General features: G+C 38.4%; 1 protein-coding gene across 1 annotated transcript in view; it reads right to left on the reverse strand.

The window, feature by feature from the left end:
* Positions 1 to 9,289: 9,289 nt before the first annotated feature.
* Positions 9,290 to 14,868, reverse strand: part of MYO3A (myosin IIIA) — a 48,223-nt gene continuing 42,644 nt past the window's right edge. Inside the window, exon 6 of the mRNA XM_049885222.1 lies at positions 9,290 to 9,448. Coding sequence (XP_049741179.1) covers positions 9,290 to 9,448 — 159 coding nt within the window. The remainder of the gene's footprint in view (positions 9,449 to 14,868) is intronic.

Below are 14,868 nucleotides of genomic sequence, written 5' to 3' on the forward strand. Positions count from 1 at the left end.
GGACAGCGCATCTCCAGTAGGACCAACTTCCTACTGGCTCAGTGACTAGGTGTGCACTATCCTCGCAATCATGATGGCCAAAAGGTTTTCAACTGGGGATTCTTAAAGCCAGGTGGCAGCAATCACAAAGCCTTCAAACTAGGAGGGAATGAAGAAAGAAAAAGCTCAACTATTTTTTTAAACATGGGAACTTAGAATATCAGGCTGAGAAAGTAAATATTGTATAATTCAACCATCCTTATGATGCTTGATGTTGGAAGACAATTCTTACTTTTCTGCACGTCTTGTATTAGCACTTGACCCAGACTATATTGTCAAGGATGTCTGCGTGACAAATAGCCTTAGCAGACACGTGTCTCCCTCCAGGACAGAGGGAAGTTCTGTTTGCTGTCCAGGATAATAAAGATAATGTCTCCTCTGGAGCAAAGCTGGGGCAGGTTTTCCGGCAGTGGCTTTAAAAGACTGGAGTTTCCCAAGCTCAGGTTTCCCAGCTGTGAGGCAAACCCATTGTGTATACGGCATACACCTGATTCGTTCCACATCACCCTTGGGACTTCGGGGGGGGGGGGAGAGGGGGCAACCAGTGTAAACATAAAACTCACACTGCTGGCTGTGCTGTGAGTAATAGAGTTCTTTGTCTCTAATCTGGGAGTCTCATGTTTTCTGCTAGCATTCATGAAATTGTGACAGGCTAATGTGTTAACTTGCACATAGAGTAAAATCTCAGATCCTTTATAGTCGTGATATGGAGCACTCTACGTATGTTGGTACACCTCATTTGTTTATTTTTTTGGAAAGGGATGAAGTTGTGAGAGGTTGTGGCAGACTATGAATTGCATCTACACAAAGATAAAAAAAAAAAAAAGATAGGCATTTATGAGCTCCATGACCACCTCCTCACTATAAACTACATGCTTGCACCATTCTTTTTTTGCATTTTAATTTATTCACCTCAAAAAAGTAATTTTTTCTCCAGCAAGGCTGTAAACTCATATAGGCAAGAATTATTATCTCCCAAGGACATTCACAGCCCTTAGGCCATTTACTCATGTGAATAAAGCATGGGCTTTGGGATCAGGATTTGATCTCTACTAAGTCCTTGGGCAGAACCCAAGTTCCGCAGTGGTTAAGTTCGGCTGCTAACCAAAAGGTTCGCAGTTTGAATCCACCAGCTGCTCCTTGGAAACCCTATGAGGCAGTTCTACTCTGTCCTATAGGGTTGCTATGAGTTGGAATCCACTTGATGGCAACAGGTTTGGTTTGGTTTTTGGTAAATCCTTGGGTGGTGCAAACGGTTAAGTGCTGGACTATTAGCCAAAAGGTTGGCGGGTCAAACTCACCCTGAGGCACCTTGGAAGATCAAAACAATTTGCCTCCAAAAGGTCACAGCCTTGAAAACCCTATGGAACAACTCTACTTGGCACACATGGGGTCCCCATGAGTTGGAATCAACAAGATGGCAACTGACAACAACGTATTATTCATTACCTGTGCAGCCCTTCCTAAAACCTCAGTTCTTCTTAGCTGTCAAAATGTGTATCACAAAACCTTTCCCTCAGGGTTGCTGTGAAATTATACAAGGTAATAAAGTCCTAGTACAGTGTCTGGCACACACACTTGGCCTTAAACAAATAGTAATTAAAAATAAAAACCCATTACAGAAATTCAAATATAATTGTATTTCTGGCTCTTGCCTTTTAAGTCATGTGGTATTTTCTACTCATATCTTCATGACACGAAACCAGAAAGAGTCTCAAGAATAATTGTAAATTACAAAGGACTACTCTTCAACTCAACAGTACCACTTACAGAAATTTATCTTGAGACAATAGGAGAGGCATGTACAACTCTGTTTACTACAGTGTTACTTACTAGAGTATAAACAACTAGTAACAACCTAAATGTCCAATAATAGGGGGTTCTTTCAATCAATCATTGGATAGTTATGCAAGAGAATACTGTGCAGCCATTTAAAAAAATTAGTGGTAGAACAATATGGATATTCATTTTTAAGTGAAAGAAGGCAGGCTCCAGAAAACATACAAATACGATTCTAATTTTGTTTTAAAATGTATATCCCTTTAAAGGAAATACACTAGAAGTTTATTAAAAGTTTATACTTGATTAATTTTATGTTGTGAACTTCTCTGTATCTTCTAAACTTTCTAAAATAAACATCTATAAGGCTTATATTAAGTTAAAAACATATTAAATGCTATAAAAACCATATAGAAGGGTATTTTAAAAATATAAAGTATGAAGAGAGATATTAAAGACAATTTTTGAACACACTCAACGAGAGAAAATGATTCCAGCAAACAGTCAAAAAAACTTTTTTCAAATCCCAAATCTAAGTTCTCTTAAATTTTAGAAGGACAGAAAACATAAGAAAGTACACACCAAAGCTAATTATCCACTGAAGTTTATATTCTTTGTTCTGAAGTGGTTTTAAAAATGTATAGTTGGTCTAAAATATTGCCAGTAGATCTACCAAAATCAGGATGCAACTCAACATTTGACATTCAATTTTCATGCAAATAGCCACCTCACCCCCAAACTACACCAGGAAACATCAATGATTTTGTTTTCATCTCACCCACTACTGCATTAAAAAATTGTCAAGTTAAACTCATACTGGAGTCAAGACGTCATTTGATTACCTGGCTTTTTCTGTGCTTCCCGTGCGTTGGTGAATGTCAATGAATTCCATGAGTTGCTTCTGTAATATCACGTCTCTGCCCTCAATTTGCGTAATGAATTTATGCTGTAAAAGATCTGACACTGTCGGACGCTTTTCATAATCTTTAGTCAAGCACCTGCACTGGCAAAAAAGAACATGCAATTATTAGATAAGGTAGAGTTTTGAAACCATTATCCATACTCTTAAAAAAACAAAACTACTCTAACACTAGAGAGCTGTATTCCACACAAATGTACAGGCCAAAAAGCACACCTCGAAAAGTGTTCAAACTGCAATGCGATGAAATGAATGCTTGTGGAAGTGCACACATCTGTGAGCAATTACGCTGTAGTGAAACCAACTTTCAACTAAACGCCACTTCCCTGGTCTCGACGTGAGCATTACTGCACAGTGATAATTAAGCTGTCTCCACTGCAAGGTCTCTTCTGTAAGTCGGGAGCTAAAGATAAACGACCAGGAAATCATTACAGCTTTAATGCTTACCCAAAACTAAAGCAAACTTTGCAGTTTCCCTTCGTTAATGCTTTTAAAGGCTTCTCAATTGATCTAGTTCTTCCTACAGGATAAAACTGCTAACCCATTTGAGAAGGCAAAAGCATTCAGGATGTTTCAATTCTGAGCCAGTAGGTGTTTTCTGAGGTCACAAACGTGCCAAGGCACATAACACCCCTTAACAGATTTAACCAGAGCATATTCCTGAGAAAGGATGAGGCTAGTGGGAGCACCAGACCCGTTATAGCAGGAAAAGAATTTGAACAACCTTAGGATGCTTAATCAGCCATGACCCACCAAACTCACTGCCATCGAGTCGATTCCAACTCATAGCGACCCTATAGGACAGAGTAGAACTGCCCCCTAGAGTTTCCAAAGAGTGCCTGGTGGATTCGAACTGCCGATGTTTTGGTTAGCAGCCGTAGCACTTTACCACTATGCCACCAGGCTTTCCATCAGCCATGACAGCTACCTTCAAATATTTGGAGGAAGGATTAGACTATTTCTCAGGGGTCACAAAAACAAACAAACCAAAACCCCAAACCCTTTGCCACTGAGTCAATTCCCACCTGCAGCAACCCTAGGATCTGTTAGTAGAACCAGGAGAGAAACAGACTTCGAGTCAGTATAAGGAGGACCTTTTTAACAGTGAGGGTTACTCAAAGGTGAAATGGGCTGCACTGGGGGTATAACTGTTGCTATGGGGGATGTTTAAATATTGATTGGATGACAACTCAGTGAGCCTGTTTGAGATGTATTTAACCTCTGGATACGAGTTTGAGCTAAATCACTTTCAAACACCCTTCCAATCTCGAGATTGTGTAGTTCTGTGATTATGAGAAAACTGGTCAGAGTTGGGCTGTCATTTGTGGATATTAAAACAAAAGAAAACAAAAACATGCCTTGCTTGAGCAAAGATAAAAAGACCAAAGTTTTATTAGTGGTTTCCAGGGGCAGGAGGGAAGGGGAATCACTGTTTAAGAAGCAGGGAGGTTCTGTTTATGGTGACGGAAAAATGGTTGGACAGCATGACCAATATAATCGGTATCACTAAATTGCACACATGAAAAATGCTGAATTGGCAAATGCTGTGGTACACATAATTTTACATGAATTAAAAAATAAAATAAAAATACACGCCTTGGCTTGAGGAGTACATTTTCTAATCAGTGTTGCTAACCTCTAGGAATGATAATTCGGCAATTTACCTTACTGCGTTAAGCAGTAAGATGCTTTCTAGAGTGCTAAAATGTGCTAAGAAAACGAGGATGATGATGTCTGAAAATAACAAGTGCTCTTAGTTTTCATTTAATTTAACCGAATGTGTCCATTTCTGACATCTCTAGCACTTGTATCTAGGTAGTCAGTACAGTAAAACAAATTATTTCCTTTAAATAGAACTTTATCAAGCAGCTCCTGTGCATCAGACACCCTGCTAGAAATCAGAGTGACAGTGACAAGTAAGCTGTTTACTGACTAGGCAGGGAGAGAGACATCTAAACAGGTAAGTTATGTAAAAGTGGCAGCGTTGCTAAAGGAAAAGGAACAGAATACAGTGACAGCAGTGAGGACAGAATACTGTCTGGAGGAGATCAGGAAACGTTCCGCAGAAGTGAAGCTGGACGGAAGATGTAAAAGTTCCCAAGTTGCACCGAGAATCTGCATGAAAGGATCTGCAGACTTGAGGCATAATTGTGAATTGTTGGGATCACTTCAAAGTTACTACTGATTATCCTAAAAGACCTGCAAAATTTGATTGAAGTTTATTAAATACTCTGTAGTGTATTGTGAGGCGCCCTGGTGGCACAACAGTTAAGGACTTGGCAGGCAACTGGAAGGCTGGCAGTTGGAGCCCACTCAGCAGCGTCTTGAGAGAAAGACCTGGCAATCTGCTCTCATAAAGATTACAGCTTAGAAAACGCTATGGGGCAGTTCTACTGTGACACAGGAGGTCGCTATTAGTCGAAAATTGTCTCAATGGCATCCAACAAGAACAGCAACATTACTAAATATGTGCTTAGTAATGTTTGTTGAATGATGATCAGGCAAAAACTAAAGACAGCAGGTTATCAATCCTTGTTAGATTTCCACAAACTCTTAAATTTAAGCCTCTTGTCTTGATATGAATAAGCAGATATTTTTGGTAGAAAACCAAAGATAGCAATATGTATAAGTATGGCTGTTTCCTCCCCTTCCTTTCCCTTCCTTTCTGCATCTTCTGAGTGGAGTTTGACATACCACATCTTAACTGTTTCCCATTTACAACCTGGGATCATCCCTTACCTTATTTGTTTAAGGTGAAGATACAGTAAAGATTGTGGGGAAAAGTTTTGCGGGACAGATATTTGTGCTAAATATCTGTCAAATTGAAAATGTTAACTAATTTCAAATATGTAAGCATTTCATAAATATGATCTGATTCACTGATTATAATTTATGGTAATGAAAATTTGTGATGTATATAAATGAAGGGTTAAACAACTGTCTAAATAGATCGTGGGTGATCAGTGAGACATGTTGAGTACGTAGCTGCAAAAGGCAGGTAGACAGAAGAACACGTTCATGGACACTGAAGGGTCTGCAGAAGTTTTTGTTTGTCTTCAGTTGTTGTGGAGTTGATTCCAGCTCATTGCAACCCCAAGTGTGTCAGAGTAGAACTGTGCTCCTTAGGGTTTTCAGAGGTTGATTATTTTGGAAGTAGATCGCCAGACCTTCCAAGGCACTTCTGAGTGGACACCAACCTCCAACCTTTCTGTTAGCAGTCAAGCATGTTAGCTGCTTGTACCATCCAGGGACTCTGCTCAGAAGTACAGCTATCAACAAATAAATAAACATAACCCTAAGATCATTATTTGAACAATGATGGATTCGCTGAACTTTTGGAAGATGATGCAAATGCTTATTTTGAAGAAAATAATGGAAACCTTTGAGGTGATCTAACAGACGAGAAAATATGAGGAGATTCAAAAGCAAGAACGTATCGTAAAAGACACATTTCAAGGTAACAGCCACGTGATACCTTTTTTATTTTTATTTTTTAAGACTCTATTATTACTCACTTGCTAATGAAGTCATTGAATTCAGCTGACCATAGCTCAGGCTTCCTTAGTTTTGGCGGTGGATTCCTAGAAAAACAAAAAGCAAGTCTAGGTAGTACACGTTGGTCCAAAAAACCCGAACCCATTGCCATCGAGTCCATTCTGACTCATAGCGACCCTACAGGACAGAGTAGAATTGCTCCCATAGGGTGTCCAAGGAGCGGCTGGTAGATTTGAACTGCTGACCTTTTGGTTAGCAGCTGTAGCTCTTCACCAGGGCCCAAAGGGAGGCAGAGCCAGATAAGACTAATAATGCCTGGATGCAGTCACAGGTTCTAGAAGTATAATCAAGTATCACCATCATTTTTGAATTCAAAGATAGATAATTGGTTATTAATCATCCTTTGCATTAAATGACAAGCCCCTTGTTTCTCTGAAAGCACTGAACCAATTTTTCAAACTGTTAATTTTGTTTCCCAAAGAATTTTCTTGCTTTTACCTGAGAGCCCTAGGGAAAGACATCGATACTTAGCAGAACAGAAACAATGAATACCAGAGAAAAGATTTTTTTCCTCTAAGTTCTGCAAAAGTCTCTGAGGAGTATCTCTGGGTAAACAGAGGTGACCTGAAAGGAGAGTCGTTGGGAATGCGGAGGAAGCTGCCACAGAGAGAAGCCCAGCAGAACGAATGCCTTTATGAATTGTTGGCTTTTTGTTGTTACTGGGCACATGGCAGGAAGCAATGTTTCAAAAGTAAGGACTGGAAAATATTATTAGCAATAAAGCTCTGAATATCACTTAAAAGATTTTGTTATTAATTCCTTTCATTTTACACTGAACAAATCTTTTCTTTTTTTAGCACGTTCTTGAACACAAAAGAACATAGCTTGAAAATGAGGCCATTCCAACTCTGTAATCAAGCAACATTGATCAACCATGATAGTTGAATTTGCTGAAGTGCTGCTTTATGTTAATTCTAACAGCTCTTGGTTTTCATTACTGGAATGGAAAGACTTTGCCTTCAGTTCTGCATTACTCCTTAAATAGCTTACAATGAAATTAATGTACAGTTTGTACAGCTCATTAAAGAAAACTGCAGCTCCTCACCTACCGTAGATCCCCCCTAACACTCATTTTACAATCCTTAGGACTACTGGAACATTGTTGATTTGCAGACTAAAAGAAGTAATTATTTTCACCAACATTTCTGTTTTGTTCCTTGTCCTCCTGAAAATTTCCTTTGTTAGAAATTTATTGGCTTGCTTGCAGTAAAACAAAGCTCTGATGATTTCAGACCACTTAGCGCTGGGTGGCTTTTCGTATACTTTTATTTCTAACTGTTTCTTCAACTAGTAGGCTCGAATTCCATTTGAGAGAGATACTGGTGGCAGAAATATTGAGAAATAACAAAGGCGATGCAGTTTCCAGAATCGCTTTGATCACAGGTACACTATGTATCAGTGGTGTCATCCCTCCTCCATCTGGCATCATCACCAAGAGTAATAATAACATTAGGCCAATGATGGGGGTCGAAGCTACAATTAAAATGGTGAAAGAAGTACAGCGTTCCTCTTACATAGTGAATAACAGTAGGGGTTAAGAAATACAGATTTTTTTTTCTGTTTTCCTCAAATTTAATGCAATATCTTGGACTTGGTACAAAGCAGGTTTTCCTTTCTTCTGTAACCTTGGTTCCCCCACTTACAAAACAGCATATTTTATAGACAGTAAGACTAGAGCTACAGGCTGAAACTGTAATGCAAAGAATGATAAATACCAAAGCTATTATAATTTGGAGCCTATAGACAGGACAAGAAATTCAAAGGTAAAATTAAATCCTAGTTCAAATGCTTCAGCTCCGTATTAATTTAATTACATGCTAAGTATTCAAAATGGATCCATTCTAAAATGAATATAACATATTAACATTATTTCTTTAGGACCTGTGGGGCTTTCTACATAATGATTCTGTGTTCTCCAGCCCAAATCCTGAAGGTCTTCAAATTCAGATGTATTCCTACAAGGTGGATAGGAGTCTTCTCACATCAGCTTTCTGAAATAAGGAGAAACTATCCAAAACATGCATGAAGTTCAAAGTACGGACAGTCCCCAACTTACAACATATTCAATCACGACCAACTGCACTTATGACTGTCCTTTTTTTTCTCTTTCTGTACATCTTGTCTTTAGAAATATGGACTACATACAACATTGCAGTGCATAATTTGCTTTTGCTACAGAGTCAGAATTCGACTTGACAGCAGTGGGTTGGGTTGGTTAATCATTCTCGTGCCAACCCCCAAAGACAAACAAAGATCAGATTTATAAAGATACTGATAATAAAAGGCAATAATAATGAAAACTAAAAAAAAAAAGAAAAAAATGAAGTGTTCAACTTAGTGAGAACCAACTAACAATGGAGTCATTAGAACAGAACCTCATTGTAGGTCGGGGACTACCTGTAATCAGTGATAGGGTAAGTAGAGGAAAGTTTACTAAAGGGGAATGGTCTACATAAATAGTAAAGTGCTTTCATGCTCAAAGTGGTTATTCTTCTCAGTTTATTGTTTTATATTGATACACTTAACATATCAACAAATTTAAAATCATTTATTAATACATTTTTATTTAAAATCATTGAAATAATATTTTAATTTGAAAACTCAGAACAAAGTCTTAGCAAGTAGTAAAAAATGACTAGGCTGGTAGAGTGAAGAGAAGAAAATCATGGCTGCATTGAATGTGCACCAGTGCTTTGGCTGCCTCACTTAGAAGTGGATGAGGTGTGGGATGAGCTCCTATTTTCTGAGATCAAATCCTAGTAAAAGGGAGCAAGACACACCAATTATCAAGAGAAACCTCTTTTACTTTGACTTTTACTTTGACTAGGGAGATGAAATTACTGAACAAATACAGTGTCTTGGAAGAAGCAGAAAGATATACCAGGCCACTCTGCCCCCACTTTGTAGGAATGCTTCTGAATATTTCCACAATGAGCATGATGAGAACAGTGGCTGCAGGGAGAAAGACTGGGCTGCAAAGACTGTATCAACTAAATGCTAGTCCACTGACCTCGGTATTTTGAAGAGGGCTCTCATGGGATGCAGATCTGCAAGTGGGGGATCGCCATCCCCCAGCTCAATGGCCGTGATACCCAGGGACCACGTGTCACATCTGGCATCATACGTGGTATCCAATTGCTGTTCACATGCAATGACCTGGTGGGAGAAAATGGGGGGAGGGGGAAGCAAAGTTCTTGACTTCCATAAGAACATGCAAAATGTCTAGAAAAATGTGTATGTGTTTACAACAGAGAACCCCTGAGGGAGTAGGAGAGCAGTAGGATGCAGACCCCAAATTTTCATAAAAAGACTTAATGGTCTGACTGAGACTAGAAGGACCCTGGTGGTCATGGCCCCTAGACGTTCTGTTGCCCCAGGACAGGAACCATTCCCAAAGCCAACTCTTCAGACATGGATTGGACTGGACAATGGGTTGGAGAGGGATGCTGGTGAGGAGTGAGCTTCTTGGATCAGGTGGACACTTAAGACTATGTTGGCATCTCCTGCCTGGAGGGGAGATGAGAGGGTAGAGGGGCTTAGAAGCTGACAAAATGGACATGAAAAGAGAGAGTAGAGGGAGATAGTGGGCTGTCTCATTACGGGGAGAGTAATTGGGACTATGTAGTAAGGTGTATGTAAGTTTTTGTGAGAGAGACTGACTTGATTTGTAAACTTTCACTTAAAGCACAATAAAAATTATTTTAAAAATGTGTATCTGTTTAAAATGGTGAAGTCTGGTAGCTATAAGACAGTAACTTGGGAGAATAAAAGATCAAATCATTATTAGTATTACTACTTTGAGAACAGAGACTTTCTCAGCAGGATTGCAAATATAAGGGGAAAAGCCCATGGAAAAGATTTGGGAAATGCAAAAACAGAAACGGAGCAGAAACAGTGTCCCAAATGGAAAGGATTGGGCTCAAATGCATAGTTAAAGACTGTACAATGGTTGTCACTCAATAAACATTTGATGAGTGAACGGAGATGTTCCACCTTGGCAAGGATAAAGAATATATCTTTAAAGAATTAAAAGTGCAGGAGGTAAAGAAGAATAGGTTGAAGGCAGCCTAGTTAAATGGCTTTGATCTTTTCTGGCAAATAAAAGTCAAGGGTACCCAAGGGAGGAATCAGACAAGTTTGGAGGAATGCAAAACAAGTTCAAATCCCTAATAAAACAAAGTAAACTCAGGTGAGGAGTGAGCTTCTTGGATCAGCTGGACACTTGAGACTATGTTGGCATCTCCTGCCTGGAGGGGAGATGAGAGGGTGGAGGGGGTTAGAAGCTGGTGAAATGGACACGAAAAGAGAGAGTGGAGGGAGGGAGTGGGCTGTCTCATTAGGGAGAGAGTAATCGGGAGTGTGTAGCAAGGTGTATACGGGTTTTTGTGTGAGAGACTGACTTGTAAACTTTCACTTAAACCACAATAAAAATTATAAAAAAAACAAAAACAAAGTAAACTCAATAAAAATAAGGATTTACCAACAGTTCATCTGGGGCCTCCATAAACTGTAAAACTGCAATCAATTTTTTAAAAAATGCCGTGACTCAAAGGATGTAATTGAGAGACAAAAGGGGGGGAGGTTCTTTTTTGCAATATTATAAAATAGTATTACATAAAACAATTATTACATAGTTACTTCACAATCTGCTTCTAAATGTATAAATATAAATACAGATGGACTGAAATGCTAATTTCAAAATCAGTGACCGCACAAAGAAAATTCAATTTCACATTTTAAAAACCATTTACATTTTTTTAATTTTACATTTTGTGAATGTTAACCCACCAAGAAAATAAAATACAATTTTGGAAACGATGGTGGATTACAGTCTCATGATTTAACTATAGTACTGAGAAATAATACATAAGATAAAAGGAGTCAAAGGCCCTGTCTGAAACAGTATTTCATCTTTCTCACTCCAAATAACATCAGTGTTAACACATTAAAAAAATCACTGTGTTAGCACACTAGAGTTATTTGGTAACATTTACACATATATAATCCATGAATTTTTTTTTATCCATGAATAAATCATTTTTCATACCTCACACCAATAGCAATGGTGTCATACAGTTTAAGCATAAGCACACGAGTGTGATTGAAAAATAAAAGGAAGGCAAGGATAAACATGAAAGGATAAAGAGTCACCTCTAGGCATGAAGCAAGAAGATGGGATAGAGGAAGAGCACAGAGGTAGACATAAGTATTGGAAACTTTCTAGTTCTGGGTTGTGTAGCAAGTTCCTGGGCATATAAACAAGCAAGAAGGCCATGAACCAAACTAATTCTAGGCACCCAAAGGCCAATAATAAGTAAATACATAAACAAATTATATATATATATAAACCCAAACCCACCGCCGTCCAGTCAATTCCGACTCATAGCGACCTTATAGGTCTGAGTAGAACCGCCCTATGGAGTTTCCAAGGAGCACCTGGTAGATTCGAACTGCCAGCCTCTTGGTAAGCAGCTGTAGCACTTAACCACTACACCACCAGGGATTCCATATATATATATTTATATGCATATAAATAGATATACAACTACACATAGATGATAGATTAGATAGACAGATGATAGATAGATAGATGATAGACAGATAGACAGATAGACAGACAGACAGATAGACAGATAGATAGATATAGATAGAGATGGACAGACAGATGGACAGACAGATGGATAGATTAGATAGATGGATAGATAGATGGATAGATAGATGGATAGATTAGATGGACAGATTAGACGGGTGGACGGATGGACGGATGGACGGATGGATGGACGGATAGATAGATAATAGACAGACCGACAGGCAGGCAGGCAGGCAAGCAGACAGACAGACAGATAGAGATAGAACATATTCTCCCAACTTGGAATTGGTATGTTGGAAGTATCATCTTATATGGTGCTTCCCGTCAGTGTTTCCTACCAAAATATTTTTAATGTCACAGGAGAGAGAACACTTTTTCTGGAATCAGAGATATAATGTAAAGTACCCAGAGCAAGCATAAGAGTCTCAAGTTTTATATTAAAAGTTTATGTGATAAAGTACCCAGAGCAAGCATAAGAGTCTCAAGTTTTATATTAAAAGTTTATGTGATGAATAGTCACTGAAAATCCTATGAAACAGTTCTACTCTGCACACATGGTGTCGTCATGAGTCAGAAACGACTGGATGGCAACTAACAACAACAAATTATTCATAATAGCCAGAAAGTAAAAACAACTCATATGTCTATCAACTGATGAATGGATAAATAAAATGAGGTCTATCCATATAATGCAATATTATTCATCTTAAAAAGGAATAAAGTGCTGATACATGGGACCACATGGATGAACTTTGAAAACATTACGCTGAGTCAAAGAAGCCAGTCACAAGTGATCACATATTGTATGATTCCATTTACATAAAATGACCACAATAGGCAAACCTATACAGACAAAAAGTAGATTAGTGGTTTCCTGGTGTGGGGGGGTGGCAGTTTGGATCCACCAGCCACTCCTTGGGAACCCTGTGGGGCAGTTCTACTTTGTCCTATAGGGTTGCTATTAGTCGGAACCCATTCCACGGCAACGGGTTGGGTTAGTGTGGGTGAAGGAGCCCTGGTGGCACAGCGGTTAAGCACTACGCTTCTAACCAAAAAGTTAGTGGTTCAAGCCCACCAGCTGTTCTGTAGGTGAAAGATGTGGCAGTCGGCTTCCATAAAGATTCCAGCCTTGGAAGCCCTATGGGGCGGTTCTACTCCATCCTACTGGGTTGCTGTGAGTTGAAATCCACTCAACAGCAAAGGGTTTGGTTTCAGTGTAGGGGGAGATTTAGGTAGAATGAGGAGTGACTGCCAATGGGTACAGGGTTTCTTTTAGAGAGAACAAAAAATGTTTTAAAATTAGATTGTGGTTATGGCTGTATAACTCTGTGTATATGTACTGAAAATCATTAGATTGTACACTTTAAATGAGTGAATTTTATGGTACATATATCTCAATAATGTTACATCTCAATAATGTCCTATAGGGCCGCTATGAGTCGGAATCGACTCAACGGCAACGGGTTTGGTCTTTTTGGTTTATAACTCAATAAAACTTAAAAATAAAATCATATTAATTTTCTATTCTGTTGTATATCTTTGTCTGCCTCAGTATAAAAATAAGGTTTTTTGCCACACCATTTTTTTTCCTTGTTAAAATTATTGCTTCAGGATAATGCATCATTTTTATGGCTTCATACATGTAGTCCAGGAATACATACCCAGAGACAAGGGTGAATTTGTGTCTCTGCCTAGGACACTAGTTGTCCTAGAAAAAAACCAAAAACAAAAAAGCAAACCCGTTGCTGTCCAGCCAATTCCAACTCATAGCAACCCTACAGGACAGAGGAGAACTGCCCCATAGGGTTTCCAAAAGCAGTTGGTGGATTTGAACTGCGGTCCTTTTGGTTAGAAGTCGAGCTCTTAACCACTGGGCCAGCTGTCCTAGTGTCACTATAGATAAATACCATCCCCTTTCACTCTCCAGAAGCCCTAGTGGCACAGTGATTAAGAGCTGGGCTGCTAACCGAAAGGTCTGTAGTTCCAATCCACCAGCCACTTCCTGGAAAGCCTATGGGGCAGTTCTACTCTGTCCTGTAGGGTCGCTATGAGTCGGAATAGACTCAAAGGCCAACAGGTTTGGTTTTCATTCTCTAGTGTCCTGGTTTGTATGATAAACTGTACGGTCACCTACCACAGTCACTATCTCTTGTCCTCTTCATCCTGGCACAGATGAACTCCAGTTCAGGAAGGATGGCTTTATGTAACCAACATAAACTACCTTTGATCTAGAATCAAATTAAAAATTTTCCAAATAAAGAATTTCATTTTTCAACTGATAATTGATTTGGAGAAGCTTGCCTCTAAGGCCTTGAATTATGGCAAGTATATATTTTTTACCTTACTGCTTTCTCATTTTCAGAAAATTTTCATTAATAACGTAGAGATGGTATATTAACTATCTCTTCATTAACTAGATAGCTGGTTATTCAAAATATACTTTTCTTCAACAATCATAGATGTTGGAAGTTTACTGAAATTTTGCTTACCATTCACAGGTTGGAAAACGCTTATTACAAGAGATGAATGTAGCATGGAGAAAATCTAGAACAAATATTTACATGACAGCTTGAAAAGACTTCAGTGAATCTTTTTTCTCTTATATAATATCCATCATTTTGCTAAACAGCAAAGCACTTTCAAACCCTATTTGTGCTACAGTAGATTTATTAATAATAAATAATGACTTATCTGAAAAATGACTGGTAATTATATATGAAGGAATGTCAATTTTAATTATTAACTCATTTAACACTCTGGCAATCTTAGAGAAAAATATTTCCCTTTATTCATAGATTAAAGTGTTTCCAAGATCCACTAATCAAAATTGCTTTTACTAAATGGAAAACTTAAAAGATATAATAATGGTTTTCTGTTACTGCAAATTAATACATGCAAATATAAAGCTGGAATCTATAGCATTTATATATTTTTATTAATATATGCAAAGCAAATGCAAAAGTTTGGAACTATAAATACATTTTTA

The sequence above is a fragment of the Elephas maximus genome, chromosome 4 (genome assembly GCF_024166365.1).
Source record: "Elephas maximus indicus isolate mEleMax1 chromosome 4, mEleMax1 primary haplotype, whole genome shotgun sequence".
Classification (NCBI taxonomy): Eukaryota; Metazoa; Chordata; class Mammalia; order Proboscidea; family Elephantidae; genus Elephas; species Elephas maximus.